This window comes from Temnothorax americanus, unplaced genomic scaffold, assembly GCF_048541705.1.
Source record: "Temnothorax americanus isolate GAGA-0224 unplaced genomic scaffold, ASM4854170v1 Scaffold2, whole genome shotgun sequence".
In the NCBI taxonomy this organism is placed as follows: Eukaryota; Metazoa; Arthropoda; class Insecta; order Hymenoptera; family Formicidae; genus Temnothorax; species Temnothorax americanus.
The window spans coordinates 1,709,951-1,731,212 of NW_027509338.1; the positions used below are offsets into that span (position 1 = coordinate 1,709,951).

Genomic DNA, 21,262 nt, shown 5'->3' on the forward strand with positions numbered 1-21,262 from the left:
ATAAAGATAGTGAGTGATAAAGACGAGTGTAAGACAAGGCGCATAATCACGTAAAAAACCGTGATTAGAAAAGGAGAAGAAAAGGAAAATAAAAAAGGAAGAGAATAGAAAAGCGTACTGAGAAAAAAGTAAGTGCATCGCACGTGATGTTTTGCACTTTTAAAGTGAGGTGTTGCACCAACCTGTTTCTCGCTCATCCTGCTCTTTCACCTTCATCTTAATTGGTTTCACCGTGTGCCTTTTTCGTACGTACAAGGATTGAAAAAAGTAGTAAGGATTGAAAAAAGAAAATAATAACGACTTCAGTTCCTGTAATGGTTTCCGAGAAATAATACTTCCCCCCCCCCTCGACAACCAATTTGCAGAAAAAGCATGAATTGATCTTTTCACAAAAATAAATCAGAAAGATTATAATTAATAAAAAAGTAAATTTCTAACACGGTTGACTATTAAACGTATTACTAAAAAGTTTGTAAGCTGTTTAATGCTGCATTAAGCTTGATGTTTTAATTTGTATAAGATATAAGGATATGTATCCCTATTATGCAAATGCTGTGTGTATGTGTGTGTGTGTGTGTAATCAAAGTATAACCGTCAATATCATCAATTTAAAACCGCAAAATTGCACAACGAAAGGTGCTGCGTCATTGAAAGAAACAATTTCACAAGTATCATTTTTAGATATAATTCCGCGATCGAAGACTTGCGGTCCAACGAATCTGTTATCCGCATTATCACAATAATCGATTCTTTTATCTGTCATTCTCGTAATAAGGATAAAATTCTTGCACGCAAAAGCAAAGAATTAAACAATATACTCAGATAATAAAACTATAAGATATATTACATTATTTAAAATTGTGCAATTTAAAAACATTTAATGTCGTCCCTTTTTATAAACCTTTATATGTAAGTAAATGCACTTTTTTAAATAGTTTTTCTTTAAATAGTTAATTAATAAATAAGTATAATGAATAACATAATAAATAAGTTTCAAGATTGATTTCATTGTTCATCCTCTCTAAAGACTCCTTGTTCTCAATCTTAAAAGTATTTTTTAATCTAAAAGCTATATATGGAAATTAAGCTATATATTCACTAAGTTTCGTCATTATATACGACATGCGATTTTCTTCGTTTCTCGTCCAAATTTACTCATGTTACCGTTCCAGGTTTAAACGAGATGCGAAGTCATCGAAGGTAACGATTTTGGAAATATTATTTCCGGAAGTGAGCCTTGCGATCGAAGTTTTGTGATTCGGCCGAGACCGTTATCCGCGTCATCGGCCATAATCGGCCGTTGCCCGATAAATATATAACGCTCGTCCGCCTCGCGCAATAAAGATAACATTCTTGTGCTCGCTATCGGCGGTAGCGAGCTGCTCTCCGTTTCGGCATGGAGAGTAACTCGACTCCTTAAGATTTTTATAGCGGCAACTCCTTGCGGGTCCGAGTCGTTAACCCGCTCGCGAATTCGCCGCTTCTCTTTTTTATCGTTGCTTATATTATACGCCGAAAGAACACCGCGAGTGAGACAGTGAGTTGACCCGCCCGGTCGCTCTCTCGCGAGCGAGATCGGTCGGATGGGAGTAGAGCGATGCGATAACTTCCGCGCAAGACGTTTATTACGCGGTCACAACCGCGTGTCGTCTAAAGGCTGCGCATCATACGACGCATCCCGAAAATTTAGAGACGTGCTAATTGCGAAAATATGATGCCTATATATTTTCAGACTCTTGTAATCCACGGTATGCATCTTGCCCACCAAAAACGAAAAATATATATGATGGCAAATTAATGTGTTCTTTGCTTAGTAATTTTATTAATAAATACATAATTATTATGATATATATTTCGGAGGAAAAAAGAAAGAAAAAAGTTAGAGTTTAATGACAATATATGTAACTATAATATAATTAACAATATATGTATATGATTAAATAAATATTTTGAATGGTAAATCTTTATTCTTGGGTGTATTTTATTTTCTATGGTTCGAAATATCATTCCTCGTGTTCGAAATTCCTTTGGTTCACCATTGCCGCTCGCAATGCAATTTGCATCTAAGGCGAATGATACGGTCTTAACGAGCCTTACGTGGGCTCTTAAGGTGACTTAATTACGTAGAAATAATCGGCCGAGCATAATAAAGAAGTTCGGCAACGTGGCGAGAAGAAACCATATCGAGAAACACGAGCAGCCACCCAATTCGGCTAATGGCGATCACATTACGCAATCAGCTGTTTAGAGCGCGAATCGCCGCACGTCATTACTTCGAGGACAATGTGGCCCGCCTTTAGCACGATGAAAGCGTTCCCCGTGCTCGCGGAAGCCACGAATTCGCCGACGGTGCATAAAGAACATGGTGTGGGTTCATATTACACTCCACGGAACAATGCATCGCATCCTAATTAAAGATTCACCGGCCTGTGTCACCCGGTCTTAAAAATTCAGTTAAAACGAGTCCGCCGTTATCTCAGTCGACCGGTTTTAATTAATGCGGCAATAACAAAAATTAAAAAAAAAATTTACTTAATTTAAAATCGCTCTTATCTTTTACGTAAAATAGTACGTGCAAATCTGGAGAATTTATATATGTAATATATGTATACATACGTATTATACAATATATGTATAATCCTTATTCTCTTTTCGCGGAATTTCATGGAAAATCGATGCTCTTCACTTCCTGTTTTTCTTTTATTTGAATTTTTGCAATCGCTATACTTACATACGATGCTTAAAGTGCAAAGTAATTTTAATTATTTGAATTAGAAAAACTATATACATACATGCTTCAGTTTGTATTATACTGTTTGTAGAATGTATAATAAAATACATTTGAAATTTCAGCATGTATAATATGCTTCTAATTATATATAACGATCGTTTGATAACTTTTCCTTCAGTTGACTAATTTGTTAATTATTCCCTCTATACGAATGAGAAGCGTAAGTTTCCAGGTGCAATTTCTCAACCTGCGTTTTCTCAGCGAGAAACACAAGCATCCGCGATTCGATAAATGGTGCTGCCCTAATTTGGTCTACTTCTCTCGATGACGCGTCTCTCAACGCGAGAGTTGCGGAGAAACGCCTAACCGCGCCACGAATTATTCTTCTCGGGAACAATATATCCGGCTTTAATTGCACCGGCTATACGACAACCTCTCGCTCGCTCCCGGCAGTCGGGAATCCGCGCAATGCATCATCGTCCTTGTTCACGACAAACTGTGAAAACTCCCATCCGCTCGAGATCTACTTGCACACGTCTTGACTTCACGATACGCGATAAAACTGCCTCATAGTTGGTAAAAATAATAGAGATAAATGCAATATAACTTCAGCAAGCATCAGCTGTGTGTGTGTGTGTGTGTGTGTGTCTGTGTGTGTGTGTGTGTGTGCGTGTGTGCGTGCGTGCGTGCGTGCGTGCGTGCGTGCGTGCGTGCGTGCGTGCGTGCGTGCGTGCGTGCGTGCGTGCGTGCGTGCGTGCGTGCGTGCGTGCGTGCGTGCGTGCGTGCGTGCGTGTGTGCGTGCGTGCGTGCGTGCGTGCGTGCGTGCGTGCGTGCGTGCGTGCGTGCGTGTGTGTGTGTGTGTGTGTGTGTGTGAATCTAGATAATAATGCTAATAGACTCACACATTAATAACATTTTTAAAATAGTATATAGCCATGCACGTAAAGCCAAATCCATCATTTGTTTCCATAAGAAAATAATTTTAAATTATTGTTATTACCTCGTTTAAATAAAATGCAATGTAAAAAAGCAATTTATTACACGCTCGAAATAACTTCTTCACTCTTCCTTCATTTTTTGTTTATTACATATTTTTCATATTAGATGAAAAGTGAAATAACAACAAACAAAATAAGAGAGTGATATTCATCAGCACACGCGTGTGCTCGACAACACGGTTTGATTTCTCCGCGCAGTATTTCAAATTATTACTACGAATGTGTTGCGGACGGTAATTCTCTTTTTGCGGAAAACTTTTAATGAAACGTTGCCGCTTGTTTTGATAACGAGCACGATAGCGAACTCTGTTAATGTATTTTGATAACAGGCGTAATAGCGTGTGCACTAGTCTCTCTCTTTCTCGTGCATGAACGCAGAGAGAGAAAAACTCATCGTAATTACGGTTGTAAGTAACTATAACCAATTGCAAACGCGTATAGAGAACTGATTGGCAGAACGCATTTTTGCGTGAAACACACATTGAATTTTTACGACGACTGTAATCGATAGTCTCGAAAAACGCTCAGTTAAAAATATTTAATATTATAAATTTGACTCTAAATGCGTAAATTCGTCGTAACTAACTCTGGAAACAATAAGGGGCGCATCGATAACGGTTGGAAAACAATTATCTACATTGTGCATATTAATGTTTCAGCCTGACACAGCGCGTAGGCTTTAATAAACTTCATAAATCATGGTAGCAACGCGGCAGTTTCTTTGGCGGCCCCTTTGCAACAATGCACGCCGTTCGGATACCACGCGCGCGCGATGGTAATTACCAGAAAAAAAGCTAACTAACTCGACAGGGGAGAAAGCGGAGTTTCGCGTGAAAACTCCGCAGAATAATCTTTCACGTTGTGCCGGGTGGAAGTGCATAATTCGGGCTGTTCGCGCCCGTTACCTTGCCCTCTCATACGCGATAATCGTTAATTTTTTGTAGAAAATAATCACGTAACGAAAGAGATAATAAAATTACGAATTGTTTCTAATTATGAATTGTAGAAATTAATCGGAATTGATTAATACTCGTTACATACAACATTATTTCTTCATAAGAAATCGCGTATTACTCGTAGTATACTTGTCGCAATTTTGTCTTTAAAGGATAATAACGCGTTAATTGAGACACCCTCATGGAGGATTATATTTTAAATTAATCTCGATAAATGAGCTATTGTTGTATATCTTGCGCTTCATTTCGTATATAAACTCGACGTCAGCGAGGGGTAATTCCGTTCGAGTGAGAAAGCACTTTAGAATGGAGATATTGTTATTTGAATTCTAACCGATAAAGGAACTTGCTTCTTGAATCTCTTATCCCTTTAGCTTTACTTTCTCCACGTATCTTCAGTGCATTCACATACGTATATAGGAATGTGTGGGGCGCACGGTCACTATAAAACCGCGATCGTTATTACGCTGCAGTTACCAGAAGAATCTCGTCGTTCTCTCTGTATTATTGTCAGTGGCGTAAATGAGACGCCAATTCCGCCGTAAAGTCCCGCACTCGAAAGATATTACTGCGGAATAATAGCGCACCAATGAAACTCGGTGAGAATAACTAGATTTTACGGATTTATCTCTCCGTCTAACGGTGCGATCGCGAACGGGCGATGTATACACACTTTGATGATCTCCCGCGCGGAGATGATGCAGCGAGCTTATCCGCCTGTGATATCGCTCATGATATTAAAGTGTTCTATACGATGTTATGTAATATTGCAGTATCTTGCTATAAATCACGAAATAATTTAAAAACATTATGTTGCTTTATTTTTCAAAGGAGTTAACATGAGGTTATTGTAAACAATATAATATTAAAACTGTTTTAATATTATTAAATTAAATTTTTATGCCGCAATATGCCGTATAATTGCTTCCTGCATTATAGAATATAATATTTATCTGTTTGTGTTTTTATAAAACATTCATGTTTTAGTTCGATTACTGGATACAATCAACCGTGCAAAGAATATTTCAAAAATAATGTAAAATAATAGAAAATATAATTTGAAATACGTTTATAATTAATTAGACTACAGTTTACTGACAATGAGTGACTCTGCGATTATATATTTGCGTATATCGCAAATGAAGAAAAAGTATTTTCATAATTAAGGACGCTGCAGGCAAAAGGGTTAATGTAACCCGTGCGACTACCGCTTAATCTGATTCCGAGTTGCAGTTGTAGCAGCAATCGCGCGCACCACGTTTTACACATTTTAAAGTCAGATACGGTCTGGCTGATAAGCGTTATTCATTGGGTCATACTCTAACGTGTGCGTTTGTACTAACTCCCGCAGTTTTTGCGTCTACCGTGCGCCTACCTCATCCAACGCTCGCCCAGGATCCACGACATCATAGTGTTTCGCATTTAATGCACCGTAAACCGGGGGGTTACTTTGTGGCCGCGCTGTTAATACGGGACAATTTTGCTCGAAAGAGTAGTGAATATGGCTTGCCAGTGTCGATATTAAATGCAATACAATGGCGAGCTCATAATTAATGTCAGATATTATAGCTAACGCCAAACATGCTTAATGTTAAACTTAGTTAATTAATAAATTTAGTATCAAATAGAGCTATTATGTTATATTTAACTGATATGAAATACATCTACTAACATTGTTAACATTTAACAGCGGCTCTATTCGATCTATTGAAAGGGTGCATATGATGTTTATAATGCAAATACATTAAATACATATTATTTGTTTGCTATGAAAAATTGTGCTAAATTTAAAACATCTTAATTTATTTTATTTATTAATTTCAAATAAAATCATTAAAAATACATGCATGCGTTTTTTATCAATTGTTTGTATGTACAAAATATTATTTATGTAACCGCTGAGAAAAATATTTGAAAAATAATCCCAACTACCAATTTTTGAATATAAAATAATAAAAATTGCAAAGACATGCGCTGAGAATCAACATAATTAAAATCGCGAAATTAAATGTTATGATGATCAAAATGAATAAAAATCTCTGTCCAATCATTGTTAGGAGGAGCGTCACAAACACAACTATAGAAAGACGAAAGTTTAGTGGCGCTCGTTGCATATTCAATGATGGTTTTACCGCTAAGAATATAACATTGGCGAATTATACTTTCCACCGCTTTAGTGGTTTCCCGAACATTTTTCTCTCGCTCGACGAGTAATGTAACCTTCGCTTTGTCCGCCACGAAGTTCAAGCCTTCGGCGAAATCAGGATGTTTCCGATACATCGAGGTGAGGGCAGTATCGTGTAATACGCCGCGATACTTTAGCGAGGCGCTTTACACTCGCTCGAACAAGCAGTACCGTCGAGTTTACAAAGCGGTTTAAAGTTCCGCAACGGTGAAGAAACTCCGCGGTTTAATTTGGCGCGCATTAATGCGCCTGCGAAAACTTCACCGGAAACTTCCGTCGTAGCGATAGGCCACGCTTTTTCTTCGCGCATATCTTTCTATTGATCAGATGGTATAAGAGAAGAGAAAGAGAAGTTTCTCGAGCAAATCGTCGATGTAGAAATGTTGCACAATAGAATCTATATTCTTCGACCGCGCGAAATATCTATCGAAATTTCATTTTCAAATGTCGCGATGTTTGAAATTGAAATTGACTTGTTTTCTCCTTAAAGGAATATTGTATTAATGAATTGTGAAGATATGACATATCTTAAACTGCTTATCCTGTTGAGAAACTGTAAAAATTTCCACAAAAAATTGCAAAATGGAAAAGTCGAAGACTAAGTTAACTAATACTTTTTATTTAAGCACTTGTATATTAAGTAAGATATATGCATCGCTTCTTTTTTTAACATATTAGAAATAAAATTTATCGAATATTCGTTTACTTCGTATATTTCGTTCAGCACTCTTCGGCCGGTATTCAGTCAGATCTTATGCACATTAAGTTCATCTTTAGATACTCCGAGCAAATTAAATAACTAGTCGTACACGATCTAAAGATAACTTAGACAATCTTAAATATAAAATCTGACTGTATATGAATCAGTCTTATTCGTTTACTTCTTTCGTCTCTCGTTGAACATAAATTCAAAACAACGCGTTTCAATATTTGTAGTGTCTTTATGTTCTGCGATATATATACTTAATTCGATGAGTTAATATCTGTCGCAGTATTGAGTCGCGCTAAGGAATCGATTCCAGCAGAGACAATTTGAATTCACCGACGCGACGACAACGCGACGACGATGCTATCACGGAGCAGCTCTCGGATTTCAATCGGAGTCCGCGTCGTGGACGAATAACGCGCATCAAGCAGCCGAACGTCGAGGGAACGTCAGAGAGAGCACGTACACGGCGCGGTGCTTACACGCGGATTTAGCTCCCGAAAAGCTTCCAAGCGAACCGTACACGAATATGAACAAACTGACGCGCCTCGCCGGGGAAAGCCCGGGGGTTGGCGGTTACCCCCAGAGACCAGAGAGAAGGATAAGTGAGGAGGGATGGTTTTAGCTTCTAGCTCTTTCTCCCGACGCCTCGAGGGGTGAGTTGACTTAACAAAAAGGTCTCGGCAGTGCTCGTATGAATGTTAACGAGGACGCAGATCGAAAAGAAAGGAGCGACGAGGATGTGAGGGAAGGGGGGAGGGAGGTGAATCGGACGGGAGGTGGATTTAAAACGTGGATACGCAAATAAATCGGGTCAAGAGCGCGAACGTATAAGGCGAAGCAAGGAGAGCGCTAAACGTGCAGACAAAACAGCGAGGAATTGGTGAGGAATGGTTTTTCAGGGAGCTGGAAGGAAAACCCGTGAAAAAAGGGTAGAGAGCATTACGAGAAACAATGGCGCACGATCGGCCGAAGTTGCGGGAAATCGTTTTATTATCGCGACTCACCCCCGTTCGCGTCTTAATAAAGCCGGCCCGCATTTTTCTCGTTTTTTAGCGAAAAGCTGCCCGGCCACCCGCGCCTCCTCTCTCTCTGCCTCTTTAAACCCTCCATTATCCTTCTTTTATTGCTCGCGTCTCAAACCGTATAGAAGCAGTTAACGCAGGCCCAATAGAGCCAAACGTAATCTATTAAATAGATAACGTCACCTTCGTTTCTCGGACTTGGCTCTCTTATTCTACGTTCTCGACAATTTCCACACAGTGCACACGAAAGAATGCAATAAATGCAGCTTGAAAAAAAGGAGAAAAAGATAGAGTCTACGTTGTTGGGATTGTTGGGAATATAGCTTTAAATCTTGTACGAAAATACTTGAATAACGAAATATTATTCAACAATATATGCACGATATATTTATATAAATCTTGCCGTTTTTTTTTTAATTATATAAACGGAAAATATTTTAAGTTGCATTTTAATCATCAGATATAAACAGAGGAATACTCCGATTATATTTGAATGCAGAATCTCTCTCTAGTATCGCTCGAATATATTTATGCCTGGTGATACTTATCATACTGGAAGAAATGGAAGTCTCACCAGAGAATGGAAGGGAGTGAAAGCCGACGTCGGTGGCTTATTCCGGAGTTATTTTTCACGAAACGTTGAAAAATTGCCTTCACTCCGAAATCGGAAATCGATTACACCGGCTGATTCGAGACGCGCGGGGGCAAAACTGATGGCGCTTCTAGTTCGCTCGCCGGCGAAACGCCATCGGCTTCTTCGAGGCGCGGGTGAGGGATGCCATGGATCTTCGCTTCTTGACAAGAGATTGACGATAGATAGAGTCGTACATAAATCGTAGTCACGAGTCGACGAGACGGCAGACGGCGCGAAGCGAATTAATCGGCGCGAATAAAGATTTTTCGCGAGCCAAAAGGAAATTGCGCTTGTTCGCGATTTGTGATTCGAAAACGGCGCATTATACCACTTGATTTCGGTGCTGTTTGGTGAGTGATTTAATATATGCGCCGCTAACTCGTTCGGGTACGCAAAGTGCATGCGGAAGAAGCGCGGGATTCCATTCGCTAAAAGAGATATGAAAAGAAAATGCATCTCTCTTTGTACGTTCTCTTCGTGTTCTATGCGTGCGTTTAATCTCTGCGCCGCGCCGGCAGAAAAGAATAATACACGATTTTATTTGAAAAAAGAAGCTTATAAGAGATATAAATAATGAGAAACAGCTATAAATTGCACAAAAATATTATTACTGCTGGAATCATGCGCGTTGAATTCACATGCCTCACATAAATATATGGATCTCATTGAAATGGATGCTATACTACGTAATAAAAATTTATGGATTTAACTGTCATTTCCAAATATAGAAGTTATATTCTTATTGTTAGCAGAGGTTTGTGATTTTTCAACTATGAGTTAGTATAATATGCTAAAATCTTTAGTATAATACATCGTAAAAAAAGATACTTAATCTTGTTTAAGATTTGAACAGAAAGTGCCTTCATATATATTCTCCTATACTCGTGACAGTTACATCGAGAGAGTGTGGAACATTCCAGCGGCGCGCGCGAAGAAGAACCATGTGTTTATAAAACACGAGAGATTAGCCGACGACCTCTCACGCCTGTCGGGCCGGCTGTAATCTATATAGTGACTAGGGAAAGCGCGAGATTCAAACTTAACAGTTTTTAGTATATTTATATAAATTTAATTCGGACATATATATATATATACATTTATTTGTACATATAAAACACTACAACACAATTGAAAATAAAATATATCAATTTTTATATTAGTTAATAAAAATTACTATTATTTTATTGTTAAAAACTGAAATATGTAACGTTGTGTAAAAATAATAGAAACTTGAACTGTTGATGATTACGCCAGCAACTACATGCAAGAAAGTTTCACATACGCAGTTTAATTATACATATATACATATATGTAGAGTGTATATTTAGTCTATAGAACTGTGCTATTAAATATTCGCGGAAGTAACCTACACACTTTTCTATAGCGTTCTAACACAGTATTATTATCTTATATCCGGCATTGTTTCAATCAGATAAGTTTGCGAAAACTGACAGGCCGGCGCTAGAAAATAATTAAAGTATAATATGTGAGAAAATTCGGTGCGGTAAGTATCTTTTTATCTTCTTTATTCAGTTATATATGATAAAGATTTATTTGATCAACGCGAAATTAGAAATATTAATTACAAATATTTTAATTCTCTCTGTTTAAAAGTCATATAAATAAATTTCACCGGAAAAAATTGTGTCTATGTCAAATTCTATGAATCGTATCTATGCTTCGTAGTTAAGATAATATGTACTCTCTAAATCTGAATCAGTGAATAGTACTGCTGAATCAGTGAATATAATCAACTATTCACTAGCTGATTCAGATTTAGAGAGTAAGACGAAAAAACGAGGAAAATAGCATGATATACATATATACAAATGCGAATAGAAAACAGGCAAGAATTTGCGTGTCTCGGTTTGGACGACCATTTTCGAGGGTCCTCCTAGAACTAGGTCACGTATGCCGGAAGTAAACGTCATGTGTGTGAAATCTAAGCGCCACTTGTCAACAATGAAATTTACACAAAGAGAACATTCCGTTCTATTGACATCCTTTTGTAGGCTAAAAACAGTTAGCCTGTAATATTTTTACAAGCATTATTTGTGTCAAAAACGTATTAATGTATTTATATTCATGTATCATTTTTTTTGATATATGCAAAAAATAAATATTTACGTGTATCGAATACATATATAATAAAAAATTATAAATTTATATAGCAACATTTTTAAATGTATAATCTTTCTATATGAATAAAAAATGCTTACTCTTTCGATTGTGAACTGTAAATATAGAATTTTTATTTTATTCTCTATATTTTTCGATTGAAAAATAAAAATAGTTTAATTTTAGTAGAACGTGAATAATCGATTAATATTTCTGGATATGTAAAGTTGTATAGCGATACACCCGCACTTGGTTTGCTTGAAAATTGAAATCAAAATTGATTCAAGAGCCATCACTACTTAGCGAGGTAGTCTCACGGCGCGGAGATCACGACATTGCAATCTCTTATTTTCCGCGCGACCGATCTATTCGGCGCGAATTGGAAAACGCGAGCGGCAAGCGAACGAGATTCCCGCTCGAACAAGGACACGAAAGTTTCGTTTGGCCACGTTCCACCGGCCTGAAAGATACTTTTCATATACGGAGAAACTGTGGATGATCTTGTCCAATTATCGAGAATATCTGACGACTTTAATTTCAAGATTCTCGCTTCTAAAATAATATTTGTGAATTACGTACGCATAATATTATAGATCCGAAAGTTAGTATAAAACCTGATACATCATACTTTACTCGCTTCTTTTTTTTATTATCTGTAAATAGAAGAATAAACAAAAAGCTATTTAATTATTCTCTCTTTTGATCTCTTTTGATCATTCTATCTTAAAGTGGTTCATTCTAAACGTGGAATGGTGCGCAGGTACATAAAAAATACATCAAAGTTCCTTGCTTGAGCCAAAATGGATCGATCTAATTGCTCACCATGATTTGTTAAAGAAGCTTTACCATTGAGAGGGAAACTCGACCGTTATTCCTATAGTAATGTAATGAAGATGCATCGATTACTCCTTACTGAAAAACATAACTGAAAAAACAGCGATCTAATATATAATTAATTAACTCATCATCGAGAAATACTATATGCCCATCCATTATAGAAGCATAAAATTCAACTTATCCAGTAATATATCTCATCTTTTTTTTTGTAATTCAGGATATTTAAAATTAAACTTATTATTGTGCCAAACACATATTACCTATAATAAGTGTTTTATTAAAGATAAAAATACAATCTACAAAATAAAGAGAGTTATATTGACAAGCAGCTTAAGAAATTAATAACGATATAAAATTTCATACGTGAATAATTATTCCGTGCTAAAATCAAAAGTTTCTAGTTATTGGTGGAAGCTATTTACAGATTAAATGACAAACGCAGTCGTAGTTGTTTATACGACGATTATTTATATGACGAATCGGATTTCTAAAAATACAAGGTAAAGATAGTTAGCCCCGTTGCGATCTGTTTCCGTTTCGCGGGTTACCGGGGCGTGAGGTCTACACTGCAAAACATATCCTCTTTATATATAAAGGACACTTCTATTTTATAACGGAATATACAATGTTAAAACGGATTTCTTTTGTGTCCATTTTATTTAAGCGTGACTGACGCGATTCTTAACGTGACACCTTATTCATATATATTAAAATCCTTTATATAAGTAGGACTGATAGTGATTATTATTAAGACAGACGTTATAACGGATAATGTAAAGGACATGGTCATTGGTTGTGGTTTCCGTCATATATATTTAAAGCGGACAAAAATAACAACCATATGGCGGCAGCCCGATCTTCTTTTGTTCTTCAATCTGTTAGAGCATCCTCTGCTGTCTACGTTAATGGCGCGCGACGGCTCTTCCCAGTTGTATTTTATTGTATATTTTTGTCGCTAAGTGTTGCCGACGAGCAATATGGGTGTCGATCGACGCGGTCACCAACGCGGAAAATGTACGGCATGTGATTGCGACGATTTCGAATTGCCTCCCGCGGAGGGAAGCAATAACCCAAATGTGTGTTTTTTTTGCGGGCATTATTCGCCGTTACATGAACGTGAAACGAGCGAAGAAGCTCGCACGCATGAAGGTAAGTTTTTATTACAAAAAAGTAAATAATTTATTATACATTATAATCTTTAACCCTTTAAATACGGCTGTCGTCAATAGACGACGGAACAAAAATTTCGCGAAACACGGCTGTCGTTAGAGACAATAAGAGACTTTACTATATATTTTTTTGCGTTTGGACAGCCAGTTTTATTAATATATACGTCGGGACTGGCCGACCGTCTCCGTCGGTACGCGCCAATCTGTCTGCCCTCGGCGGTGGCGTCGGCGGCGTCGATTCCCCGGAGAAGGCCTTCCCCTCGCGGGACTCTCTCCGTCCTCGCGGCACCTGGTCGAGCGTCGCGCGCGATCCCCCGCTTACGCTGCGACCGTAGTTAAAGGGTTAAATGTATTACACATAGATCTCGTATATTATTATATTGCAAACAGAAATGAATAAAATTGTACTGGTTCATACAGTTGCAGTAGTGGCGATAGAAAACTTGACTGGCCCAGCATCTAATGAAGTCAACAATCAAGAGCAAGATTCTCAACAGACTGTGCAATCTGCAAGCAATATAATAGAGGACAACGATACTGTACAACAGAATAATGATACTGTACCTGAGGAAAATAATTCGGTACTAATGATTTATGAATGTTTGCTTTGTGGATTGATTTGCAACAAAAAAGCGCGTTTAATACACCACATAAATGTAATGCACACACATAAATCGAAACACACAGTAACTTGTCATTGCCGTAAATGCAATTTATACTTTTCAGTATTAACAGAATTTAAGTCACATAAATGTGTTGTTTTGACATTTGCATATGATTTACCAGTTGTAGAATTACAACAAAATGAAACTGATATCGACATTAATGTGAATGATGTGAATGTAATATCAAATATGCATGAGAAAGAATTGAATCTTGCTGATAAAATTTTAGATTTCTCAGATATGCATAAGAAAGAATTGAATCTTGCTGATAAAATTTTAGATTTCTGTGTACTTCTGGAGGCAAAGCATAAAGTTCCTAAAGTAGCAATAAACGCAATGACAAATTTTCTTAGCTGCATTGGTCACGAAAACGATGTTTCTCAGTCAGTCACAGATAGATTACGTAAACAAAAATTGTCAAAAAATGGTGTGTATTTGGTTCCAAAACAAGTAGATCTTCCTGACGGCAGTAGTGGATATGTAGTTTCAATTATTGATATTATTCAGAATTTAGCAAAATTTAATGAAATTTTGTCTTTCTTCAAAAAGAATGCTCCGTTGTCAGATCATCTTATGACTGATGTAATGCAGGGTCAGAGATACAGGAATCATCCTGGACAGGCTGCGCACGAAAAAAACAACATTGCTTTTTTATTGTACAACGATGACATTGAATTATGTAATCCAATTGGCATGCACAGAGGTACAAACAAAATATGCTTATTTTACGTGACAGTTCTGAACATACCTGTCCAATTGCGATCACGTTTAGCAGCCACATTTTGCATAGCTGTTTGTAAAAGTAAATCAATGAAATCTTTTAAGGCACATGAAATTTTTCTTAAAGATTTTATTAATGATTTGAAGATGCTTGCTTCCACAGGAATTACAATTCCTTCTGATCCACATGGAGAAAAATTTATGGCTATTTATTTGCATACCATGCTGATGCACTAGCAGCACATCAGTTATGCGGTTTTAAGGAATGTTTTTCTCCTTTCGTTAAACAACAATGTCGAATCTGTACTGCGTCGTCCCAAAGATTTCCTCAATTGTCATATCATTCTCAGTGTCCTTTGCGAGATGAAGTGCAACACTATCAAGCTGTCGATGAAATGAAGGAAATGATGAGGAGGAACAAGGCCTTGTATTCCAAGAAGTCTCAAAGTAATGGAATTAAGCGAGATAACATATTTCGGCAGATTCCTTTCTTCAACATATTCAAAGACGTTTTGTACGATCCTATGCACGTATTATTGGAGGGTATTGTTCCTAAAGAAATAAGCCTGCTGCTGAAAGCTGTTGTTTCGCAACGTTTAATCAGTCGTGATCGCCTGAATACTTTGATTAGCAATTTTAAGTTTCACAAAAGCATTCCAAGTGGTGAAAGACCTCGCCTTATTCCTCCAGATTTTTCTATATCAGGAACCAGTAAAGCAAACTTCACGCTAATGTATCATTTGCCGATTATTCTGCACCGTGACATTTCTACTGAGAATCAGCACTGGCAGTGTTTTCTTTTGCTTGTCGCAATTGTTAAATTGATATGGTCACCTGCATTGACAGTTCAATCTTTAGCTGCAATAGAAGCTTTAGTGCACGAACATCAAAATCTGTATGTGAAACTGTACCCAAACAATTTCATTCCCAAGTTACACATGTTAATTCACTTAGTTGATCAGTTGCGCACTCATGGGCCAGGTAGATTCCAATCATGTATACGTGCTGAAAGCAAGCATTTTGTCGTCAAGCAAAAGCGTTTCTTTTCATACAGAAATATTTGCTATTCCGTGATGGACCATTTTCAAATAGAATGTGCTTATCAGATGTTTCATAGCAATGGCTCCGTTAGAAATACTTTTTTATCCCCATTAGCAGACATAAAAGTTAAAAGTGCTGTCATAAAAGAGCATGAAAGTGATATCTTTGAAAAGTTCCCCGATTCTGATAATGTCTCTGAGGCAATCGAATTGTCATACTTGAAATATCACGGTGTACAATACATGAATAATGTCATTTTAATAGTTGGAGAGGTTGACGAACATCCTTTGTTCGGTAGAGTTTGTCGCATGTTTATCTTTAAAGACGTGTACTATATGCTTGTAAAAACTCTTCTTACAACATACGAACAAAACACATGTAGTTATGTCGTAGCTTGTGAAGATCGACTTGAAATGTATAGTATTTGTAAACTCGAATATCCATGGACTGTTCCAGAATATGTCATAAATGGCAAGATTCATATTCTTTTGCCTTCGGGGTGGTTTACTGGTCTTGTACACTAAAATTACATTGTATAAGAAAATATATAGTGGTTTCATTATGTAAATTTTTTATTAAAATTGTATTTTTCTATTATTTTATTCCATTATTCTATAATTATTGTATTATTTAAGTTGCAGCATGATAAAAATGAAACCCAATTATTACCTCACTTTAGTTCGTATGTAATGCCTTTTTTGGAGGGACAAGTTATGAGCCCCAAAAACAAAAAAAAAGTTACGTACTCAAGTGAAAGACGAACTAATAGACCATTTGGAGTAAGTATGATGTTTAATGTCTATATTTATGGTAAGAAAAAATTTGAAATCTTGTGTATTAATTATAAATTTTATTTAATTAGCAGGCACAGTTTGATTCCTCACAACATGAACCATATGAAAAAACGTTGGAAGTATCGTGATCTGGGAAAAGCGCTTGTAGCAAACTTTCCTTTAATTCATTTAGAACAGTCATCTACGTTCAAAACGAAATATGTAAGTGGAAATAATATATTCTTATATCAATGTATTTATAATATAACAAATTATGTAAATTATGTAGTTTTCCTCCCTTTTATTTGTCTAATAATTATAACAATTTATTATTCAAAATTTTACCTGTTTAAGAAAAAAAGTCCTTTAACCTTGGTAAACTTAAAAATTTTTGTAATTGTAGAAAATGTTCGTGATCAGATAGCGAAGTAACATACTGAGGAAGAGTATACGTATATTTAGAGTCAATATATCTATATATTTGTATTAATTATATTGATTTTTTAGTCGGTACATAACAGTTCGCACTCAGCTTGTCGTATATAACTTTCGCACATACGCATTCAGCTCACGCCGTTACAATTCTCTACGCACCCAACGCGCGTCTTTTTTTTCTTATTACTCCGAAACTTTAACTAATACCTAACGTTCACACTGAGCTCGCGTTGTCAGGTTGTCGCGTTGTCGCAATTCTCTTCCCTTCCATCGTCTCGAGTTCTACGCCAAATATCATGTTCAAACATCATCCCTACTAACAAATTTGTACAACAAACAATTTTGTCATGTGAAATAGGGACATTTCATACACCAAATTGCTGATATCAGACGTCACAGAAACAGCCGTCGAGAACGTACGCAACAGACGCATAATCCTCTGCAGTTGCATAATGAAAAACAGCTGCAAGTGATGACCCCAGAAGAGGCTTACAAAAAACTCCAGGTAACATGCATTATGAGATTTTCGTAATATTAAAATATAACTTTAAATTCATAACACTCGAAATTAACTTAACTTTAAAAAAACAATTTTTTGTATCCTTGTGTAAAATTTTTACACTTATTTATTTTACTGTTTTTTTTTCAGGATTCAGCAGAAAGTGAACTTTCGACAACCACAATTGTTGAATTGCTTCAGCAATCTCTCACAGTTCGACCTCATGTTGGGGATGTGTGGCCCTATTATCTGTCACAAAAAGAATGTGTAAGTACTTAAAAAAATTTACTGTGATGAAATTGTATGTAAATTGTGGTGTATATTGCAGTTGTCAAAGAAGCTGAATTAAGAATGAAAACATCCATTGAAAGTGTTATTAAGGCTATAAACACTATATATATAAAAACGGAGAAAGGAATTGAAAACATTCAACAACTACAAAATATTTAAATTTACCTAGAGTAAAGGACTTCTTTCTCGACCAGGTAAAATCTTGTATAATAAATTGTTATAAACTATTTTGTTGCTTTATTATATGCTTAAAAATATATATTGCCTCTAATTTTTGTTTTGTGTAATTTGTGCAGAAAGTTCCAGCATTTGAAGATCTAATTACACCTTTTCCTGGACCAAAAGTATATTACAATGATACCACAGCCTGGCTTGTAATCAATGAGATTGATCAACTAACAATTCATGTTGCATCTGCGGAAGAGGCAGTCGCTTTTAGCCAATTGCTTGGTTTTAATTGAATCTTTGTGCCTGGTAATATTAATCAATTTTTGGGCAAGCGAGCTAAAGAATTCTGTCCATGTGTGTTTCATAAATTGTAATGCAGAGTTTCTTCTATTATTATATTTGTAGTTTTGGTTTTGTATTTTTGAGCTCATCCCTTCCTTTTCTTTTATATTAGGTATTTTATATGTATAACTATATGGATATAAAGATTATTTTTTAGTTTCTACTTGATTAATTCATACTTTATATAAATTTTCTAATCACATAACTATAATGTTTTATATGAATATATGTAATAAGTATATATGTGAGTACAATAAAATATTGTCTTTCAGGTAATATGTTTCTTCTCTATATCCTGGAAAAGAATTTAAAAGGACACCACATAAAACCACGGAAAAAGGCCTTTTGGTCAATTGTCTCAAACTCCTAAATAAAGAGGGCATAAAATAAGAAGAATTTTGGCGCAAACAAAAAGTCGATATGTTGATCCGTTCGGGAGTTATTTAGGTCAAAGTTCGAAAAAAGCTAATTTTTACCCTAAATAACTCCCGAACAGGTCAACATATCAACCTCTGGTTTGCGCCAAAATTTTTCTTTTTTTATACCCTTTTTATTTACGAGTTTTAGACAATTTAACCAAAGGCCTTTTCTCGTATAGTTTTTGTGCGGGGTCCTTTCTAAATTTCCGTTTTGTTTATAACGGATATATTATTCCGTTTTATTTATAACGGATATATTATTATAGGACAAGGTCCTGTATATAATTCCGCTTTAATTTCATACTTACATAAAGTGGAAAAAGTCACTTTTTTCCGTTATAGTTTTCGCGGAATTTAGAGTGGATATGTTTGCAGTGTATTAAGGCACTTTATCGATTGCTCTCATGCACGATGTTATTTAACACCGCACTCGCTATATATCGACGATCGAATCATCGCGTCACTGGCGCGTCGCTCGTTTAAATTTAGACGGGTGGCGTCGCGCCCACGCGCCCGCTCGCGTGAAACTCATTGAACTCGGCGGGAACAGTGCGAGAGGGTTAAAGCACAGAGGACGAGGACGAGGACAAGAGGAGAAAGAGAGGGTGAAACACGGGCCCGCGTTTGCACGTGGGTGGGAATCAGATTAGTCACGTAGCGGCGGTTACGAACAAGGAATAACGCGGAAGGGTGATTGCCGCCGTTTGTACACGTTGGTTTCAGGAACGTGCATAGCGAGCCTGTAAAACGAGGGATAATAGACAAATTTTGGTTGGAGAAAACAAAGGGAGATCTACGTGCGTTGTAAACGTGGTATCAGAAAAAAAACGCAATAAGAATAAAACGAAGATAAATATGCAATGGCAATGGAATTGAGAGTGAGAAAAAAAAGAAAGAAACGATGAGACAAAATTTTAAAGGAAAAAAAAATAAAAATGATAATATAAGTAAGAAAAAACCAACTAAATATTAAAATGCTAAAAAAAGAACAAATAAAAAAGAGAAAGGAAGAAACGAAAAATATAGGAATAAAAATAAAGAAGAATAAAAGAGATAGCAAAATTAGAGTTCGAAAAAGCAACAAAAAAAACAAAGGAATAGAGGTAGAGAAAATCGCGCAACTGTCGATATATACGAGCCGGAAAAAAGAACGAGTAAACGGCTCAAGACGCAAGAAAGAGACGACGGTGGATACTTATATAACGTTGGGCGGAGGGAAATGCGAGGTGAAGAGATAGGCGAGGTAATGCTCAGTAAATTGGGACCGCCGCGTGTTGCCAATGTGCCACAAATCTTCGGCACCGAAGTCCGTCACGAGCCACGCACGGGGTCCTCTCCGGATTAGGTAGACGAAGAGAGGTCGTCGATTCAGAGACGCGCGGGAATGGACGCGCGCAGGGGGTTGCGAGAGTTGCCGCGGCCGGTCGTTTGCTGGCACAACACCGTTCCGCAGCCGGAGACTGTGTTCGCCAGCGGAACGACCGTCGAAACAACAATGGACGTCGGAATTATTTTGCTTATCTCACCGACGCCATATATTCGTCGCATTGACAAAGCTTTACAGTGGAAGGAAACGCGCATATAGTGTGAGTGACGCTCTCGCACCGTGAATTTCGCCCTCGTGAATTCTTCGAAGCGACCGGAGTTAAAATGGCTTGTCAAGAAAAGGTAAAAATAACATTGTACTCGATTTTTTATTATTCATACATGTTCCAATTCGAATCCAGGACAGATATCCCAATTTGGTGAAAAAAGATATGTATCTTGTCTATATTATAAATGCGTTGCACCGATTCTGTCATTTCTCTCAATTTCATTATATATATATGACAATTTTATTAATATATATGACGTGGATTAATATGGTTTGCGGCTATTGATTTAATTATTTGGTTAGCGAAATTGACGTGTCACGTCATCTATTCGACTATTTTCAGTTTATTTGATGCGCTTTCTTCAATTTCGATTTTGCTATGTCATATTAGTATTTAATGATAGTATTTATTAAGCTATGATGTATTCCGATATTTTGATAACAGAATATGCATTTAATTCTCCTAAACGTGTTTTAAATATTATCGATATCCCATTAGTATTTAATTGCGGTATTAATTTGCACTATTTGCAGCTTGTATTAAATTTATTTCAATTCAAAATACGCATTTCTCTCATTAGCTCATCTTTTTATAAAATTTAAAAAAAATAATGAATACGTATTATTATTAAATTCTTATATATTAATACAGAAACGTACTTCGGCAATTAAATTAATCTCTGTTTCCCTTACCTTTACGTCAAATTATTATTTACTAATGACAAAAACGATTATCGTTCTTGTCTTAACATATTATATATTCACGCAAGATTATACATTCACATGTACATAAATATAATATTTGAACAAAATACGTTTATTCCTGCAATCAAATATATGCTATTTACTGCACCCGATATCAAATATCTCGGCACATTTCGCGTAGACTTCTTTCGTTCTTTAGCATATCGAAAGATATATAGTTGCAAACTTGAAGGTTGCTGGAGAAGCGTGAG

The 21,262-nt window shown here is 36.5% G+C and overlaps 2 protein-coding genes across 5 annotated transcripts in view; one reads left to right on the forward strand and one right to left on the reverse strand.

The window, feature by feature from the left end:
* The window catches only part of LOC143897200 (latrophilin Cirl), a 470,740-nt gene that overhangs the window by 249,571 nt on the left and 199,907 nt on the right, over positions 1-21,262 (reverse strand). The gene's annotated exons all lie outside the window — the stretch shown is intronic.
* Positions 13,287-17,809, forward strand: LOC143897042 (uncharacterized). 2 transcript variants are annotated; one of them, XM_077405333.1, is made up of 6 exons: positions 13,287-13,339; positions 13,780-13,940; positions 16,421-16,564; positions 16,648-16,780; positions 17,352-17,498; positions 17,643-17,809. In XM_077405333.1, the coding sequence occupies exons 4-6, from the start codon at positions 16,673-16,675 to the stop codon at positions 17,769-17,771; spliced, it is 384 nt and encodes a 127-aa protein (XP_077261459.1). In that variant the 5' UTR covers positions 13,287-13,339; positions 13,780-13,940; positions 16,421-16,564; positions 16,648-16,672; the 3' UTR covers positions 17,772-17,809. The 2 variants fall into 2 exon arrangements, 1 of the variants encoding a protein (XP_077261459.1); XR_013256826.1 differs by lacking the exon at positions 13,287-13,339 and having other exon boundaries at positions 13,351-13,940.

Excerpts from the sequence above, each read along its gene's own strand:
- LOC143897042 (XM_077405333.1), top strand. The coding sequence starts at position 16,673 with ATGAACCATATGAAAAAACGTTGGAAGTATCGTGATCTGGGAAAAGCG. Across the intron at positions 16,781-17,351 it reads CTACGTTCAAAACGAAATAT|GGACATTTCATACACCAAAT; the intron begins GTAAGTGGAAAT and ends CATGTGAAATAG. Across the intron at positions 17,499-17,642 it reads AGGCTTACAAAAAACTCCAG|GATTCAGCAGAAAGTGAACT; the intron begins GTAACATGCATT and ends TTTTTTTTTCAG.